This window comes from Peromyscus californicus, unplaced genomic scaffold (genome assembly GCF_007827085.1).
Source record: "Peromyscus californicus insignis strain IS unplaced genomic scaffold, ASM782708v3 Scaffold_8__1_contigs__length_139910024, whole genome shotgun sequence".
NCBI classification, from domain to species: Eukaryota; Metazoa; Chordata; class Mammalia; order Rodentia; family Cricetidae; genus Peromyscus; species Peromyscus californicus.
This window is the reverse complement of record NW_026294606.1, coordinates 835,398-855,544: the sequence shown is the minus strand read 5'-3', so window position 1 is coordinate 855,544 and position 20,147 is coordinate 835,398. Positions and strand designations below refer to the sequence as shown.

General features: G+C 41.8%; 1 protein-coding gene across 18 annotated transcripts in view; it reads right to left on the bottom strand.

Moving 5' to 3' along the window:
- Cdc14b (cell division cycle 14B) overlaps positions 1-20,147 on the bottom strand; it is a 115,045-nt gene that overhangs the window by 36,452 nt on the left and 58,446 nt on the right. For all 18 annotated transcript variants that reach the window (XR_008215831.1, XM_052728722.1, XM_052728718.1 and 15 more), the window contains 5 exons: positions 16,576-16,652; positions 11,343-11,409; positions 10,316-10,378; positions 5,354-5,441; positions 4,658-4,888 (listed from right to left, as the gene is read on the bottom strand). Coding sequence is in view for 17 of the 18 variants with exons in the window: in XM_052728722.1 (XP_052584682.1) it covers positions 4,658-4,888; positions 5,354-5,441; positions 10,316-10,378; positions 11,343-11,409; positions 16,576-16,652 (526 nt within the window). In the remaining variant the exon portion in view is untranslated. The remainder of the gene's footprint in view (positions 1-4,657; positions 4,889-5,353; positions 5,442-10,315; positions 10,379-11,342; positions 11,410-16,575; positions 16,653-20,147) is intronic.

The window sequence follows — 20,147 nt, the reverse complement described above, 5'->3', positions numbered from 1 at the left end:
ATAAGAGGAAGAAAAAACAAAAAATGAAAGCCTTCCCAGGGCTTTGGTTCCCTCTACATCAGTCCGTCTGAAGAGGTGTAAGAAGGCCAGCATGAGGGCTCACCCTCAAGACCTAAATGGGATGCAGCCCAGGAGCAGAGACTTAATCCTTCTAAAATTCCCTGAGGAATCGATGTGAAGGCAAAGACTGAAAATCATTTTCTGAACAGGGATTCTTAAGAAATGTGGTATTTGGAGCTGGAGAGGAGACTTAACAGTTAAGAGCACTTATTGCTCTTACAGAGGACCCAGGTTCAGTTCCCAGCACCCACTATCAGGTGGCTCATAACTGCCTGTAACTCCATTTCTATAGGAGATCAGACATCCTCTGGCTCAAAGGCACCTACATGCATGTGGTACACATATTCACTCAGGCACACACACCACACATGCACATAAATAAAAATAATTTTTAGCAAGGCGGCAGTAGTGCATGCCTTTAATCCCAGCACTCGGGAGGCAGGTGGATCTCTGTGAGTTCGAGGCCAGCTTGGTCTACAGAGCAAGATCCAGGACAAGAACCAAAACTACATGGAGAAACCCTGTCTCAAAAAACCAAAAAATAAAAATAAAAAGTTTTAAAGTGTTTTCTGCCCAAGCCTTACATTTGCTATCAAATCCAACAGTATTTCCTACTCAACGTCTGTCTGAACCTGTTCACGCTCTGCTTTAGGGGAGGAGTGCTGGGGTCATGTTAGACAAGCACTCTTCCTTCTGTTTTGTGTGTGTCTCTGTATGTGGTGTGCATGTGAGTGTGTACATACGGTTGTTTTGAGGGAGCACGAAGAAGCCCTAAGCAGAAGTCTGAGAGTCTTCCTTAGCTGCTCTCCACCTGATTCACTAAGGCAGGGTTTCTGAACTGAACCTGACAGATCTCACCCACATGGCTGGTTTGGCTAGCTAATCTGGTCTGGAAATCCTGTCTCTTCCTTCCCTGTAACTATCGATGGGCTACATGACCACCTAGAATTTATGTGTCTTCTAGAGATCTGAACTCCAATCTCACAGTTGGCGTGACAAGCAGTTTAGATGATGAATCATCTCCTAAGCCCTCTTTTCTCCTCTTATAGAGACCATTATAATTAACTCCTATGATGGTTAATATGTTGTGTCAACTTGGAAGGAATTTTTGATTAAGATCAGCATTTCAACTGGTGCCATTTTTAGTAAGCACACTGCTTTCCATAATGTGGGCAGTCCTCTCCCAATCCATTCAAAGTCTGAACAGAAAAAAAGACTAGCTTTCCATCCAAAAGCAGGTCTGCCCTCATGCCTCTAGGCAGGCAGCTCACAGTACAGATGATGGACTCACTGACTCCACAGTTTCTTTTAATAAACCATTCTATACATAAACATGCTATTACTTTCGACTGCTAGAGGACCCTCCTTGATGCACACAACTTAGAAAAGGGGTGCCACTGAAGCAAATACACAAAACTGTGGCAGTGGCTTTGGAACTGGAAACGTATGGGGAAGAATTGAGGCAGCTGCTAGGAGAAGTCACCCCAGACAAGAGTAAGCAATGAACAGTTTCAGTCTCCTGCCACCCACAGTGTGACAGTGGCTGTGGGCTTTTTATACATGGTTTTTATTAGGTGGCGATAGTTCCCTTCTAGCCCTACTTTGTTCTCAGTGGTTTTATCACAAAAGAGAGATGCCAAATTCTGCCAAATGCCATTCCTATATTAGCAGAGACGATGTGGCTTTTGGACTTCACTGTTACCGAGGAGATTCACACTGACTTTTCTATGTTGTATTACTTCTGTAACTCCAGGGCAAATGCTTCAGAGAGTGAATAATATGTTACTATATTGTATTATCTCAGACAGGTCTCCTGTACCCCAGACTGGCATCAAACGCACTATGTGGCTGAGGGTAATCCTGAATTCTGATCCTCCTGCGTCCACAACCCAGCGCTAGGACTGCAGGTGTACACATGGCACTCAGGTTACTCAGTGCTGTAACCAAACCCAGGGCGTCACATTTGCAAAGCTTCCCAGAATCCATTTGCTGTGCTACTGAATTCAGCTGGTAACACTTTGTTAATCATGCTTTCGATGCTGACGGCTTCTTTGCTTCAGTTTGGTTTAGTAGCAAGGAAATCCTGGCCTCATACAGCTTATGAGGTGTTTGTTCTCTTAAGTCTCTGAGAGTTGGTGTTAGTGACGGGTGATGATCTGGTCCAGTGGTTTCCTTCATCAGGAACTTCAATTCTACCTTCTCAGTGTTTTGAACTTTAAACCCACCTTCTACATTTCACGGTGACTCTGCATTGGTAGGTTTTGTGTTTCCAGGAATTTTCCACTTCATTTCCATTATCCAACTTTTTGTTCTGCAACTGTTCACCGAAATCTCTTACTGATTGTCCACATGTGTCCACACACACAGGTGTCCAGCTTTATCACTCTCTACCTTATCCCCTTGAGACAGGGTCTCTCAATGAACCTAGAGATTGCTGGTTTCAGCTAGGCTGACAGGCCACTAAGCCCGGCAATCTTCTTGGCTGCCCCAACACCCGCGCCCCCTCCGCCCCCACCCCCCAATGCAGAGGTTACAGGTACATACAACCATGCCTAACTTTTTACATGTGGATCCAAGTTCAGGTCCTCTTATCATTTCCACAGACTTTCCATTATTGTCTCCACTGTCACTTCTCATTGTAATAATTTGTAATAATTTTCTCTTTTATCTTCATCAATATAAAAAAAGGTTTGTGATTTCTGTTAGATTTTGTGAAGAACCAATCCTGGATTTTGTTGATTTCTTACTGGTTTCCTATTTTGTGTCACAGTATTTATATTGCAATAGCAACAATACTTAAAAAGCTATTACTAGTCTTTAACCTGTCTGTGTGCATATTTACCTCTACCAGAAATACTTGCTTCTTCATAAGGCTTTGAGCCACTGTCTGGGGTCCTTCCACTTCACCTAACAGAGCACAGGTCAAGTTGTAACAACTCCCCCAGCACGTGACCATCTGAGGGTAGTTAATTTCTCCTTATTTTTGAGAGAGTTTTGAAGACTTAATGTAGGGTTTTTCCTTCAATAATTAAATTATTATCAATTCACTGCCTCTGGCCTCCACGGTTTCTGATGAAAGATCTGGTAATTAGAGTGTTTCCTCTCTTGATTCTTCCAGTATCTCTGTCTTTAGACAGTCTCATTATAAAATATCTTCATGTGAGTTTCTGAGTTTGTTTTGTTTGGAGTTTGCTGAGTTTGGAGAATGTTACAATCGTGTCTTTCATCAAAGTGGGAAAATCTTCCAGGAAAACAGTCTACCTCCTTTCTCCACCAGGCATATCTGGTCTGTCGGGCTTCTGCCAGGTTTTGCTCCTTTCTCTTCCTGACTCCTTTTTCCTTATTCTTCAGACCTGGTGACTTTTTAATGGCTCTGCTCTTTACAGTCACTGCTTATTCCTTCTGCCTGAGCAAGTCTGCTTTGGAACCCTGCCAATAAGTTTTTAAATTTATTTCCAGAATTGCTTTTCGGGTTCACTTTTTATGGTTTTTGTCTTCTACTGATACTTGGATTTTGCTCATACATTTTTTTCTCCCCCGCCCCTTTTTTTCACCATGAACACAGTTGAGGTAGCTATTTTAAATCTATCTGATCCTTGTCAAGGATAGTCTGTGTCCATCCTGTCTCCCCTCAGACAGTGTTTCTCTGTCTAACAGTCCTGGCTATCCTGGAACTCTCTTTGTAAACCAGGTTGACCTCAAACTCACTGAGATCTGCCTGCCTCTGACTTCCAAGTGCTGGGATTAAAGGCGTGCGCCACCACTGCCCGGCTCAAGGATAGTTTTTGTGGATTTTTTTTATACTCTCCTGGCTCCCCTCCCACTTTACTTTTTGGTATGCCTTGTCATCTTCCACTGCAAAATGAACATTTGAATGTTGTGATTATAGCTACATTCCTAACTCTAGAAATTAATTTTTTTCTTTATCTTACTACTGATTTTTTCTTACTGATTATATCCCTTGTCCCATTAATTAACTAGACTAGCTCACATTAGAGTTAAATAAACTCTACTATATTCATATATGCATCATTTAGTCATTCATGGAACATTTAATATCAGAAACTGTTACAGCTGCTAAAATACATCTTGTCAGATCTTATTCTCCATACAAGCTGCAGTAAGACCTTGCTCTATCATTGACAACCAAAGGACTTACCACATAGGCACATGACAGACATTTGAATAAATACACACATTTCAATGCAATAAACCTTTGTAGGCTTCCTCATGAAAATAATTTACTATGCTTTTCATATGATTTTAGGGTTTTAAAATCATTCTTTCTGGCCACTGAGATAGGTCAACTGGGAAAAGCACTTGCTGCCAAGTCTGATGACGTTCGTTCCATCCCCAGGAACTACATGGTAAGAGAATGGACTCTCACAAATTTTCTTCTCACAAACACACACACACACAAAATAATGTCATAAAAAAACTTTAAATCATTCTTTCAAAAATACAGTGTCATGTGTCTTTCCATGTAACATAAACAGATACAACACATACACTCATACATGTGCACTGCCTTTAACAACACATATCTACACATACACTCATACATGTGCACTGCCTTTAACTGAACCTAGCCGCTTACCTTTGCAATGCACTGCAATGGCACCCTCAACATTTTCACAAATTTCCAGGAATTCTTGGACAATTGCCTCAGCAGGGGTGCTGCCATCCGGAAAGAAAAGATCATGGTGATCGAAACCAGCATCCGTAAAGCGCTTAGCATCATACATCCTTTTATTCAGACGAATAATGGTAGTTACATTGTGATTCTTAAAGTATGGAATGTAAGTCTCAGGAGAATGTTGGTGGTAACCTACATAAAGAAATGTACCACATCTTGTAAAATGCAGGAAGAAAATAATGGAAAATAATTTCACCTGAAAGTGGGTGGAAACAGTGTCTGGATTGGGGACTGAATATCAATTTGATTATAACTGTAAAAAACAAAAGTTTAAAAAGTTAACACCCAGGCAAAACAACATGCTCAAATAACCAAGAGTGGTTAAATCATAAAGACTGAGTCAAGCTTTTCTGAATTCTTTGGTGTCTTTCTAACCTGGGCTGGGTCACCCCTCCGTAGGTAACTCAGGAGCCCCACTCCCAGGAGGTGACCATAGCAAGGCTGAGCCTATCACAGACACCCAACCATACAGCACACCAGAACTCAGGACTTGAAGTATCCTCCTGCCTCACTCAGACTCACACTACTGTACCCAGCTTGTCATTCTAGTTCAAAAGGAAAAAGACAAGGCTATAATGGTTCCATAGTTTTGCATACCACTTTCAAGCCTGGATCTTGAATGAGGTCCACAGAAGGCAAGAAACCGCTCTGGTATTATCCAGTTGAAATCTCCATTTTCTGCTTTCTGCCAATGAAAACCAGCACGATTAACCTCTGAACCACACCTCTTTCCACCTCCCTTCTCAATACTCAGAGTTCAAAGCCATCGGCTTTAGCATGTCAGCTGTTTACTAACGAGCATAAAACAGGTATCTATTTCGCCCTGCTTTGAGTATTCCCAAGGGATTGCTAACCTTCCTATTGTCAATCACCTTGTTTCAAAAGTGTTTTGCTGGGCAGTGGTGGTGCATGCCTTTAATACCAGCACTCAGGAGGCAGAGGCAGGCAGATCTCTGTGAGTTCGAGGACAGCCGGGCTACAGAGTGAGTTCCAAGGAGAAGCGCAAAGCTACCCAGAGAAACCCTGTCTCGATAAATAAATAAATAAATAAATAAATAAATAAATAAATACATACATACATACATACATACATACATACATAAATAAATAAATAAATAAATAAATAAATAAATAAAAGTGTTTCTTTGCTTAGGTCATCAGCCTAGAAAACATACTCTGTACCCAGTACTCTGTACTCAATTATTATATTTCAATTACCTGGTTATTTGAATAAATTCTTATTATAGGAAATTAATTCCTATTAAGAAAGCAAACTCACCAGGCGGTGGTGGCGCATGCCTTTAATCCTAGTACTTGGGAGGCAGAGGCAGGCAGATCTCTGTGAGTTTGAGACCAGCCTGGTCCTCACAGTGAGTTCCAGGACAGCCAGAGCTGTTACACAGAGAAACCCTGCCTTGAAAAACCATAAACAAACAAACAAACAAACAAATGAACAAACAAGGAAGGAGAAGAGAGAGAGAGCAAGCTTTTCTAGTGTGTGTGAGGACTCTAGAAGGTCCCCCACCCAGTATCCTAAACAGACAAAGTAACTTCTGATATAAAAAATTTTGACTAAAATTGAGTAAAAACAGGAAAAGTGTTGGATAGAAGCACTGTCCCCACTGCTTCTATTTAACAAGAGGGAAACAACGAAGCACACTTTACATCGTGTGTGTGTGTGTGTGTGTGTGTGTGTGTGTGTGTGCGTGCGCGCGTAGGACAGAGGACGGCCTTGGTTGTTACTCTTCAGGTGCTGTCCACTTGGCTTTTTTTTTAGGCAGGGTCTCACTATGTAACCCTGGCTTGTCTGAACTAGCATGCTATGTAGACGAGGATGCCTTTTAACTCAACAGAGCTCTGTCTGCCACTGTTTTCCAAGTGCTGGGATTACAAGTATGCGCCACCATGCCAGCATAACAAAACTTTTAAGAAATAAAAGGCAATTGACTGTGACGGAGATAATCAGTGCCAAAAGAGAAAAATCACTTAACAATTGCGGTAATAGAAACACACAGTGCTTCATGTGCCAACTGCTATTTTCAGTATTTCATATACCCAGAAAAAGTATTTTTTAAGTGTGTATGGTGTACATCTGTGTGTACATGTTCACATGTGTGAAGGCCTAACGCTGGCATCTGATGCTCAATCAGTTTCCACTTCATTTATTGGAACACGGTCTCTTGCTAAAGTCAGAGCTTGCAGACTCTACTAGGCTGATCTGGCTCAATCCCTCAGGGATCATCTGTCTTTTTAAGTGCTGGGATTACAGGTCTCAGCCATGTATGCCTACCTGCCTGGCTTTTATGTGGCTTCAAGGGATCCAAACTCTGGCCCTCAAGCTTATACAGCAAGTACTTTATCCACTGAGCCCTCTCCCCAGCCCCAAGAAAGTATATTTTATTTTACACATTTAGTTTTATGTAATTTAGTTATATAGTCACCAAAGGGCGTAGCGAGAGACTGCACTTCAGAAACAGATTGGCATTACAAGGAGGATACAGTTGTCACGAGTGAATCTCAGGATATGCTTTATATTTGCCACAAAAACAGCCTAGATCATCAACAAAACACTTCAATTATACTTCAGACTTCTAAATAAAAAATTCTTTAGAAATTGATAGCAAAAGCTAATTATCTGTGGACTTGGGATATGAATGCATAGAGTGCTGTCTGAAGAGCCTCCTCTCCTTTTGAGGAAGTTCACTCAAAATAACTACAACAGGACACAAAGGCAAGAGTCTATAAGCTTTCCTGCCTCCAAAGGGCCTTCAAAACAGTATCTTAGTCATCTGTTCGGAGGAGGGCACCTAGAGTCAAAGATTTTCTGTTTTTCTTAATCTTTAAGATAAAAAAACATAAGAGGATATCTGTGAATTTGCCTGCCTGAACACATTCTCCTGCCCCGTCTGCTTTTTCTGATAGGGTAGGCCAGACAGGGCCAGAGAATTCAGTCAGGGAATAATAATCCACATTCCCACATGAGTGTCCGCGTGCATGTGCCAAAGGTCAACTTCTACTCCACCTTATTTTTTGAGACAAGTTTTCTCATTGAATCTGGAGCTTACTGATTTCAGCTAAAATAGCTGACCAGTGAGCCCAGGGACACTACTCTCTACACCTCCCCAGTGTTGGCATTATAGGTGTTTACTGTTACATTGGTCTCTTTTCCTGGGTGCTGGGATAAACCCAGGTTCTCGTTGTTGCACACTAAGCATTTTATCTACTGAGTCATCTCCCCAGCTCAGCTCCTGGATTTTCAATCTGCAGATTCCAGTAAAATGTTCACTTTTATTTAAAACATTTGGGACTCTTTGTTTTTAGATAGGGTGTTACTTACATAGTAGCCCTGGTTGGCCTGAAACTCACTATGTAGACAGCTGGCCTCAAACTTGCAGAGATCTACCTACTGCTGCCTCCTGAGTGCTAGGATTAAAGGTGTTTGCTACCAGGCCTAGCTATTTGTACTTAGTTTTCATAACTTGAAACAGAAGTGTTCAGACAATACAAACAGGCTATAACAACAGCTGAGTATACCTTGGTAGACACTAAACACAGCAACTAATCACCTTTCTGTGCCCACACTGAGGACTCCAAACCTGTATCCTCATCACTACAGGAAGGTCACCAAGACTGAAAACTGTTGTTAGTTGGTTTTGCTCTTTGATCTTTTGCAGGGCTCACCACCCAGCTCCCAAATAAATACACACACGGAGGCTTAATCTTACTTATGAATGCCTGGTCTTAGCTTGGATTGTTTCTAGCCAGCGTTTCTTATCTTAAATTATCCCACCTACTTTTTGTCTCTGGACTTTTTCCTTTTCTTCTGTATATCTTACTCTCACCCGTGGCTGGCTGTGTGGCTAGAAGGCTGTCCTCTACCATCCTCCTCTCCTTGTTCTCTTCCTCTTTCTTCTTATCCTCCCAGGTTTCTCCTATTTATTCTCTCTGCCTGTCAGCCCCGCCCATCCTTTCTCCTGCCATTCAGTTCTTTATTAGACCATTAGGTGTTTCACACAAAGTAACACAGCTTCACAGAGTTAAACAAATGCAATATAAAGAAATGCAACACATCTTTGCATCATTAAACAAATGTTCCACAGAATAAACAGATGTAACACACCTTAAAATAATATTCCACAACAAAAAACAGAACTTTAAGCATTGCAAAGGCTATACTGAACACCGAACAGGAACCATTTATTAACTCAGAAACCACCACTAAGAATCATGAATGGAGAACCAAGGTAAGGGTTAAAGAGGTGATGTTTCTTACCCTTCAATTTCATTTTTTTTCCTTATGTGCATGCATGTCTGTGCATGTTTGTATGTTGGGCGCATATATGTGTGACAATGTGTGGTACAAGCATGTGACAGCCCAAGACTGACATCAGTTGTTTTCCTTGATTAAGGGAGGGTCTCTCAGCTGAACCAAGAGCTGATACACAGACAGGTCACCATGCCCACTAAGTATTTCTGTGGGTTCTGGGCATTCAAACTCCATTTCTCACTGAAGCATCTCCCTAGCTATATATACTACTTAATATTTAAAAAAAAAAAAAAAAAAAAAACCCAAAAACTTCTTATTCTTTTAGGCAGGATAAGAGAGGGAAAATGTGTGGGCAAATAGTAGAATTCTGGTCATAACACAAATTTCCACTAATAAGTTCTGGATCTTGTTTGCAGGCTAATCCTGCATCTTTCTTGTTTGTTTGTTTGTTTTGTGTTTCTTTCTTTCCTTTTTTTTGAGTCAGAGTTTCTTTGTGTAGCTTTGTCTATCCTAGAACTCACAGAGATCCACCTGCCTCTGCCTCCTGAGTGCTGGGATTAAAGGTTGTGCCACCATCAGCCACCACCACCCAGCTGTTCCTGCATCTTACTTGTCCCCAGCACACACACTGCAGAGATAACATGTGAATGAGCTTGACTCTGGGAACCATTTCACAAGCACATATTCAACAAAACATTATCTGGACCAGCAGGGTAACTTAACAGTCAAGCACTTGCCACACAAGCCAGAACCTATGTAGATGTGAAAGGAGAAAACTGATTCTGCTAAGATGTCCTCTGACCTCACAAGCTCACCGATACACATCATACACACAATAAATAATAACAGTAACAATAACAACAAATAAATTAAAAGCATTATTTTGTACACTAATATAGATAATGTTGGTCAATGACACCTCTGCAGTGGGTAGCCATTCCAGCTTTGACCTGGAAGTTCCAAGCCCCATTGAGACTTTGGCAACTGTCACGCCTACAAGGCGGGGCCAAGGGAGGCGCCTGGAGACCCGAGATCTGGATGGGCCAGCGATCGCTCTCTGTTCCGGGACCCTGGACCCTGGACGGTGGAGGTGGGCCAAGCAGAGCTCCAGAGAACACCAGTGGACTGCGATACACCTTTCCCAGACCCCGCGACCTACCTATCCCTTAATTTGTAAGTTACGCCATTAAATAAATCTCCTTTTAACTACGTGGAATGGCCTTAATAATTTCACCAATACACCTCAGTAAAGTGTGGAGTAGGGAGACTGAAAAGAGGAACCTGGAACTTACCTCATAGTGTTCATATTCAACGAGGTTAAATGCGTTGAAATTAAAGAAGCCGAACTGCATTGCCTAAAATACCAAAGAAAACTTTTAAGAACAAAGGTGTAAATATAAGGCCAGTTTCCTACCCAATTTTCTACTAAGCACCAGGAAATGTCCTAGAAAGTATTACTGTATTCATGTTGAGTATTTTCTAAGGATGTAGGAGTTTTGTTCACCTATTTGTTGCCGGGCCCCTATACCACACCCTCAGCCCTAAAACTGTCTGACAAAGCAATTGTGACCCACTTATTTTTATATAAAACTTTGTAACAAATTAATTACTGTCCAAATTACTGTGCTGAACTCAAAGTCCAATGCCTGGAAGGAAGTTACTGTATTACTGTTGGTACAGGATGGGAACTAGGACCTGCATGTGCTAAGCCAACACTGCTAGAGTAACATTCCCAGTCCTACAGTTGCTGTATTGCATATACACAAACAAAACTTGGAGGAAAAAAAGAATTCAACTTTTTTTTTTTTTTTGGTTTTTCGAGACAGGGTTTCTCTGTGTAGCTTTGCGCCTTTCCTGGGACTCACTTGGTAGCCCAGGCTGGCCTCGAACTCACAGAGATCCACCGGCCTCTGCCTCCCGAGTGCTGGGATTAAAGGCGTGCGCCACCACCGCCCGGCAACTTTTTTTTCTTTTAAATCAGACACTCTCAAAACTAATACTGTATCTAGAACCAAATTACTTAACTCTCTTACTAGTATCTTATTTTTGTGATGCTGGGGTTGAACCCTTGGCCTCTCACATGCTAAACAAGTTCTCAACCAATTGACTGACAACCCCAGCCTGCCTCCTGTCTCCTGTCTGTGCCTTTCTATCCCATTCATGCACAGAAGCAATGAGAAATTCAGAATGAGCTGTTTATTGGTTTGGGGTCACTTTAATGTTAACTGGGAATGGAGTACTTCTGACCTTACACACCTCTTCTGAAGAAATTCTAACAGAGCTGTGTAGAACAACACCTTATCTTCTTCAGACACTCACCTTCTTTACTGCATGAAAACAGTCGAGGAGTGTAATATAGAAACTGCAGCTTCCGTAGGCAGCGTCTCTGAAATTCCCAAAGTGTTATTCTGTTAACGCTCTACAGCATACTCACCCCAAGACAAAGCTGACTAGAATTCAATGTCCAGTGATCTCTACAGCACAGTTATACTAAAATATTCAAATTTAACTGGATAACTTTTTTCTAACTCTTTTATTTATTTATTTAACTTTATTTTGTGTACATTGGTGTCAGATCCCCTGGAACTGGAGTTACAGACAGTTGTGAGCTGCCATGTGGTTGCTGGGAATTGAACTGGGGTCCTCTGGAGAGCAGCCAGTGCTCTTAACCATTGAGCCAACACTCCAGCCCCCTTTCTAATTCTTTTTTTTTTTTTTTAAGATTTATTTATTATGCATATGGTGTTCTGCCTGCATGTATCCCTGCACATCAGGAGAGGGCACCAGATCTCATTACAGATGGTTGTGAGCCACCATGTGGTTGCTGGGAATTGAACTCAGGACCTCTGGAAAAGCAGCCAGTGCTCTTAACCTCTGAGCCATCTCTCCAGCCCCCCCCCCCCTTTCTAATTCTTAAGGGTCAAAATTCCAATAAAATCACAAGAGCAAAAGCATCCAAACCTTTGGTAAAACCACTCCACATCTGAACAAGTGCATAATTAGCCAACAGACGGTGCCACTCAAATACCATACCAGCCGCATTCATCAATGGAGAGAGCTGCACTCTCAAAGTGCAGCAGTGTAAGGACTTTGACGGTAACCGTTGGCTACTACCACTAACCTCCTAATGTGACTGACAACTCTTCAACCCAGTAAAGGCACACTGATTCAACCTTGCAAAGAATTTGATGCATAATTTCTTTGAGAATTATGATGGCTCAGGGCATGCCCTACTCAAGTCCTACCTCACACTATCTGAACACACATGCTTGCTTCATGAATACCCTGACCAAAGTCATCAGGAGCCATCCTCAATTGTTCTTCCACTTTATTCATTGAGGCAAGATCTCTCAGCAAACCCAGAGGCCACCAATATGACTGGCCTTGCTAGCCTAGCTTGCTCTAGGGATACACTGTCTTTGCTTTCTAAGGCAGGAATTACAGGCAGGCTGTCATTCCCACCCAGCATTTGTGTATGGGCTGTGTAGAATCTAAACTCTGGTCCCCAGGCCTGTGTAGCAAGTGCTTTAACCACTGAGCCATCCCCTCAAGATGCAATTAGATGATCCCAGACACATGAAGTTCAAAAGCAAACAGGCCGAAGTGACAGCAGAAAGGTAACAAGAGAGATCTTTGGGAGGATGGTAACTGACTGCGGAGGGCAGGAGGGATTCTTCAGGGGTAAGAGCCATGTTCTACATCCCGAAGTGTGGCAGTCACACATACATGTGTAATACTTAGCTGTACAATTCAGATTAGTGTTTTGGGCTGGGGTGCAGGCTCAGTGATGTGTACTTGTGTAATGCTTGAGTTCAATTCCTAAGTGTGGCATACATCCATGTGCACATGCACACATATGTATGCAATGTTTGGTTTTCTAACATTAGTGCTTTCTTTCCAAATTGTATGTATCAACTTTTAAAAAGGAGAAAGGGCTATGAATACTGAGCAAACACTGGATGAGGGAAAGCACTATGGTTTGTTTGTTTTTATGTGTATAACCTCTGCAAGTAGGTAGTACTATAGTTTCTATCTTCAGAGTACAAACTTAAGTCTGTAAAGGAGACAGCAACAAGCAAAGCTGAGAGTCAGTTCTCTGATAACCAAAGCATGCTGTTGACGACCACAAGACGGGCGTGGTAGTGCACTCCTATAACCCTAGCATTTGGGAAGTGCAAACAAAAGATCAGGGAAGAATGCAAACTTTATCCCAAACAAAGAGAAGAGAGAGACACACACTTACAAAAAGTACAACAAAAACTAAGAAGCAGAGTATTTCTATAGACTACAGTAAGACAAGTATATTCCTTTAGACTGTTTTTTTCTCACTAAGACAGAGAATAAATGACATAGTTTAAGAAGAAATCATAGGCTACTAGGTGTGGTATCACACACCTTTAATTCCAGCACTTGGGAGGCAGAGGCTGGAGCAACTTTGTGAGTTTGAGGTGGTCGGTTTACATAGTGAGTTCCAGGACAGCTAGAGCTGTAGAGACCCTGTCTCAAAAAAAAGAAGAAGAAAAAGAAGAGGAGGAGAAGAAGAAGAAGAAAGAAGAGGAGGAAGAGGAGAAGGAAGAGGAAAAAGAGGAAGAGGACTGGGAGGAGGAGGAAGAGGAGGAGGAGGAGGAGGAGAAGAAAGAGGAGGAGGAAGAAGAGGAAGAGGACTGGGAGGAGGAGGAAGAGGAGGAGAAATAATTATAGGCCAGGCATGGTGGCACACACCTTTAGTTCCAGCATTCAGGAGGCAGAGGTGAGCATATCTCGAGTTTGAGGCCAGCCTCGTCTACATAGAAAGTTCCAGGCCAGCAAGGCATACATACATAGTAAGAGCCTATCTCAAAAAATAAATAAATAAAATAAAGACATAATGAGAGAAAAGCAAATTAGAACTATCTAGGGAGGTTGTAGTAGGAACTGGAGTTGAGGCTGTTTGTGCTACAGTCTAGCAAAGAAGTAAGCCCATTTACATTTTGGGTCCTTGTGTTGTAAGCTGTGAGAATAGCACAAGTGATTAACACTTTGGAGAATTCTGGGGAACAAGGTCACCATTGTGCAACAGCAGATCTAAATGTCTGCCTCTCACTCAGGGATCACAGATAGAAGAACTGCTTCTAACAGACACAAACAGTTGCGATTACAAGTTAAAAAGATAAGTGGCTTACTTCAGCTCAGTGCCTTTCTCTCTTCCTACCCACCTCAAATCACAGAACGTTTGGGATAGTCCGTGAGGCAACAAGGAAGGGCATTCTAGCTCAGCCATGGCTCTCAACCACTGTATCACTGAATTCTGAACAATGCCAAAACAATGGAAGCCCTGTTTCAAGGAGGAGAGAGGGTTCTACAGAGCAACCTGAAGAGGACACTGCCTTCAGTTAGGGAGACACTCTAGAGTTCATCTACAAGATGCCAGATTCATCAGCTTACAGCTTTTCAAACATTTTTTTTTTCTTTAAAATTCTTTCAAGACAATCACACCGTAGGTCGAGGTGAGGCTGCTGTCCACTCAGAGCAGGAGCACTGCCACCTGCCACCCTCACACACAGCTGCCTGACAGGCTGCAGGTGGGTCTACATCAGCAGCCACACCTGCTACCTCTGCTGGCTGTACTCCAGGGGAAAGGGGTCAAGTGCTGCCCCAGAAAGTTCCTCAAACTCCCAGAGATGGGCTGCACAAGAGCCTGGGTTTCTCCCCTGGCTACCTCACAGCTTGGTTCTCAGCCAAGAAAGTCCTACTCCACCACTGTCATTTCTAGGGTCAGAAAGAAGGTGAAGTCAGGAGACATTTTGAGACTCAGAACAGGAGTGGGGATGTGGAAGTCACTGGCATCCAGCAAAAAGAGGTCAGAAGTGACAACATTCCAAAGGTGTCACTGCCAGGACTCCTGGGTCTATGGTGTCATGCCGCTTAACATACCTTCCTGTCAGGACTTACCTTACCCCCCCCCCCCAAGAATTACCACCAAAAAGTTCCTGGTAAGGGTATAATTAAATAGATGTACCACATTACCTGTACATTTATAGTAACGGTAATAAAAACTACAAATTGGCGTAAAAACAGCTGGATCAAGGGAATCAAATCAAAGACCCAGACTTAAATCCACACACCTACGGACACTTGATTTTTCACAAAGAAGACAAATTTATACAATGGAAAAAAGAAAGTATTTTCAACAAATGGTGCTGTAATAACTGGATGTCAGCCTGTAGAAGAATGCAAATAGATCCACATCTATCACCCTGCACAAAACCTCAAGTCTAAGGGGATCAAAGACCTCAAGATACACTGGGCCTGAGAGAAAAGAAAGTGGGAAATAGCCTTGAATGCATTGGCACAGGAGACAACTTCCTGAACAGAACACCAATAGCACAGGCACTAAGATCGACAATTAATAAATGGGACCTCATAAAACTGAAAAGCTTCTGTAAAGCAAAGGATATTGTCAACAGGACAAAATGGCAGCCTACAGAATGGGGAAAGATCTTCACCAACCCTACATCCAACAGAGGGTCAATTTCCAAAATATATAAAGAACTAAAGAAACTAAACATCAAAAAAACCAAATAACCCAATTAAAAGATGAGGTACAGATTTAAACAGAGAATTCTCAACAGAAGAATCTCAAATGACCGACAAACATTTAAAGAAATGTTCAACATCTTCAGCCATCAAGGAAATGCAAATCAAAACGACTCTAAAATTCCATCTTACACTTGTCAGAATGACTAAGATCAAAAATACAAACAAGTGACAGCTCATGCTGGTGAGGATATGGAGCAAAGGGAACACTCCTCCACTGCTGGTGGGAGTCCAAACTTGTACAGCTACTTTGGAAATCAATAGGCAGTTTCTTAGAAAACTGGGAATCGATCTACCTCAAGACCCAGCTATACCACTCTTGAGAATATTCCCAAAGGATGCTCCATCTTACCACAAAGACACTTGCTCAACTATGTTCACTGCAGCATAGCCAGAAACTGGAAACAACCTAGATGCCCCTCAACTGAAGAATGGATAAAGAAAATGTGATACATTTACATGATAGAGTATTACTGAGCTGTTAAAAACAATGGCATCATGAAATTTGCAGGCAAATGGATGGAACTAGAAAAAAAATCATCCACAGTGAGTTATCTTGAACCCAGAAAGACAAACATGGTATGTACTCACTTTATAAGTGGATATAAGCTATAAAGTAAAGGATAACCACCTCTCATCCCCCTCATCCACTCCTCCATTTCAATTCACAAAAGGGCAGGCCTCCCGTGGATATCAACCAAATATGGCTTATCAAGTTGAGTAAGACTAGGAACTTCTCCTCATATTAAGGCTGGATAAGGCAACCCAGTGGGAGGAATAGGGTCCCAAAGTCTGTCAAAAGTGTTAGAGACAGCTCTAGAGAGGTGGTAGGGGGACTGGGAGAACAGGAGGGAAGGGAAACTGTGGTTGGGATGTAAATAATTAATTAATTAAAAAATCATTTAAGAAAAATAAAGAAAAAGAATTATCACCCAAAAGCTCCTGGTAAGGGTCTGATCATTACCTATACATTTACCTGAAAGGGATATAGGCTGTATCTCCAAAGATTAATGTTCTATATGCGTCTTCTGGAGTCCTTCCCAAATATATAACCTATATTTGGAAAGAAAAGAAAAGGGCAATTTACCTCTAAATGACACAGTTCTGTCACCAAGAAGCAATTTTTACACAAGCTCTAGCCAATTAGCAGAGCCAAGTTCTCAGGCTCCAGGATCCTATCAGTGAGTTAATTGTTTCAACCTGCCAGAGAATCCTCCCCGCCATATGAACGCTGAGTGCACCAACACTTCAAACAACCTGTGCTAAGAAGTGGAGCGCTTTAAAAACACATTTTCCAGATCCAGATGTTTGAGTAACATGCTTTAAATTCTCCTTCCTGAGTATCCTCAGAAGTGAAAGTGGAGCTGGGGAGAGGAGTGGGAGGAGGTGGTAACCCAAAAGCAGGGCTGACGAATCTTATTTACTTATTATTATTATTATCATCATTATCATTGTGTGTGAATATCCCCATCAGTACTACTATCTTTGGAACTGACATGGTAGAAAGGAGACAACCAAAGATCAAACTCAGATCCACAGACTTATGCCTTGCTGGTCCCAAAATATTTTTTAAGCTATTTATATATTTTTTATGCTATAAGTGTTTTTGCCTTTGAGTGTATGTGTGCACCATGCACATGCAGTACTGAGGAAGCCAGAGAGGGTGTTGGAGGTACAGAAAATTGTGAGCCGCCACATAGGTGCTGGGAATTGAACCCAGATCACCTATAAAATCAGCTAGTGAGCCATCTCTCTAGTTCTCCCACTTCATTATAATATACATATACATATATATATATATATATACACACACACACACACATATACATACGTGTGTGTGTGTGTGTGTGTGTGTGTGTGTGTGTGTGTGTGTGTATTGCAGTGTTGTGGACTGATCCCAGTGCCTCAGGCATGCTAGAAAGGAGCCTAACACTGAGACATACATACTCTTGTCCAAAACAAAGACCTTGATTCGCTCTCTCACTGTGAAAGTTTCCTACTGGACTAACTACATCTGTTTCCTACACTCATCTGCTGCTTCGTCTTCAGAACTATGGCATGTTTCTATTTTCCTCTGGTAAATACTTCAAAAACACATTTTCTTCTTCCTCTTCCTCTCCCCTCACCCTCCCCCCTCCCCTCCCCTCTTCCTTCTCCCTCTCCCTCTCTCTCTTTGTTGAGACAGTCTAGTGTAGCCTTAGCTGACCTGGAACTCACTATGTAGACTAGGCTGGCCTTGAACTCACAGAGATGCACCTACTCCAGTAATATACTATCACACCTGGCCAAACCCTCTTCTTTACCAATTGTAGTTCATGCTAGGATACCTTGATTGTGACCTGCAGTCTTTTCTTCAACAGTTTATTGTTTTGAGATCTTTTCACTGGAGAGCTTCACCTGCGTCTCTAAAGAAGCTGATCCTATTCTCCCCGGCCACCACTATCTACAGGGTGTTCCCAAATCCCATGCAGGAACCAGGGACCTACATGCATTCAGTTAGACACATATAAAGACCGAAACTAAATTAAATTATAAAGCTTATTTATGGAAAATATATTTTAAATTATAATAGTAAAAAAAAAATCACATTTAGGTTAAGAGTATAGTTCAGCAGCACAGTGCAGGTTTAGCAATCACAGGGCCCTGAGTTTGATCCCTAGGACCAAGAAACAGAATAAAGGGATGGGGGGTGGGAATCACCAAGTTAATTACAAGCTGCTGCTGCTTTTGTTTTTGGTTTTTCCAGACAGGGTTCCTCTGTATAGCCCTGACTGTCCAGAGATCCACCTGCCTCTACCTCCTGGGTGCTGAGATTAAATGCCTGCACCACCAACGCCAGCTTAATTACAAGCTTCTTATCTCCAGCACTTAATACTATAAGTGGAAGCTGTTTTAAAGGCTGGAGGCACTCTGAAGTGAAGGCCTTATCTTCCATCACTTAACTCCTGATCCAAACATAAATGAATGGACTTTGAAGCTCTGTCTATTGTGTTGAACTCAATGTACTTATGATAGTAAGGAACACTTACAATAGTTCATAAGTCATTAATTTAAATGTAAGCCTACCACTGGATTAAAAGCAATTATTTAAGAAAAAAATAGTAACAAAGCCAGACATGGTAGTGCATGCTTTCAGTCCCTGTACTCAGGAGGCAGAGAGTTGGATTTCTTGAGTTCAAGGCCAGCCTGGTCTATAGAGAGAGTTCCAGGACAGCCAGGGCTCCGTGGAGAAACCTTATCTCAAAACAAAACAAAACAAAAAAGGATTAAAAGACCAAAGCTGGAAAAGTGATTACTATGCAAGTATGAGAACTCCAAGTTAGATCCCCAGGATCCATGCAAAAGAAGAACATGGCAGGCAGTGCAGTTCTGTAACTGCAATGTTGGGGAGCAGAAGACAGGCAGATCTCTGAAGTCCAGTGGCCATAACAGAATAGCCAGATTGATGAGGCTCAGGTTCAGAGAAAGATCCTGCCTCAAAAAAAGAGGTGGAAAATGACTGAAGAAGACACACATGTCTACCTCTGGTCTCTATACATACATGTACTCACAGCGCGCGCACCCACACACACACACAATAAGTCAACAACAAATGAATAAATCTAGCAAGAATCTTTTAAGCATAAAGCTAGATCTTAGAACTAATGATAAAGATCTGATAGCTTCCAGAGGACATTTTAATTATTTTGTTTTAACAGTTACAAATGGACTGTCTTCCCAATGTCTGAACTATTTCTGGCTAGAATTTTATTCCACTTACTCTCAAAAGACCACATACTATAACTGTAATGGTAAATCTTCACTATCAACTTGACTGGGTTTGGAATCATCTAGAAGACACATCACTTCTGTATCTGAAGGCATTTCTGGAGAGGTTTAACTAAGATAAAAGACTTGCCCTCCCATGGGCTGAGGTTTTAGAGTAAATAAAAAGGGTAAAGTGGGGACTAGGCAGGATTCCCTGTCCTGAGTCCTTGTCAGCTGAGAAGTGAAGAATCCCAGCCACACCCCATCATGAACTACACCTCGATGGACTGAACTCTCTTCAACCATGAGCCAAAATAAATCCTTCTATTATTGTTTTTGTTATGTAATTAGTCGCAGCAATGGGAAAATCATACACTAACAGAATGTTCAAACATTTACTTATCTTCAGTGGCATTATGAAAAGGTCTAACATAACATCAATCAATCCCAAGAACAAAGAAATGTGTTCTTTGTGGGGTGAGGGGGAGAGTTGGTTTTTCGAAACAGGGTTTCTCTGTGTAACAACCCTAGCTGTCCTAAAACTAGCTCTGTAGATTGGGCTAGCCTCGAACTCACAGAGATCTGCCTGCCTCTGCCTCCCAAGTGCTGGGATTAAAGGTGTGTGCTACCACCACCCAGCAGAAATGTTTCTTAAATCTTACCTATACATCATCAAGTTTTCAAGTACAACAACTAATCTCAGGAATATTATCTAAGCTTTCATTCACTCAACTCACTCATTCTTACACATACATCTTTTTTTTTTAAAGATTTATTTATTTATTATGTCTACAGTGTTCT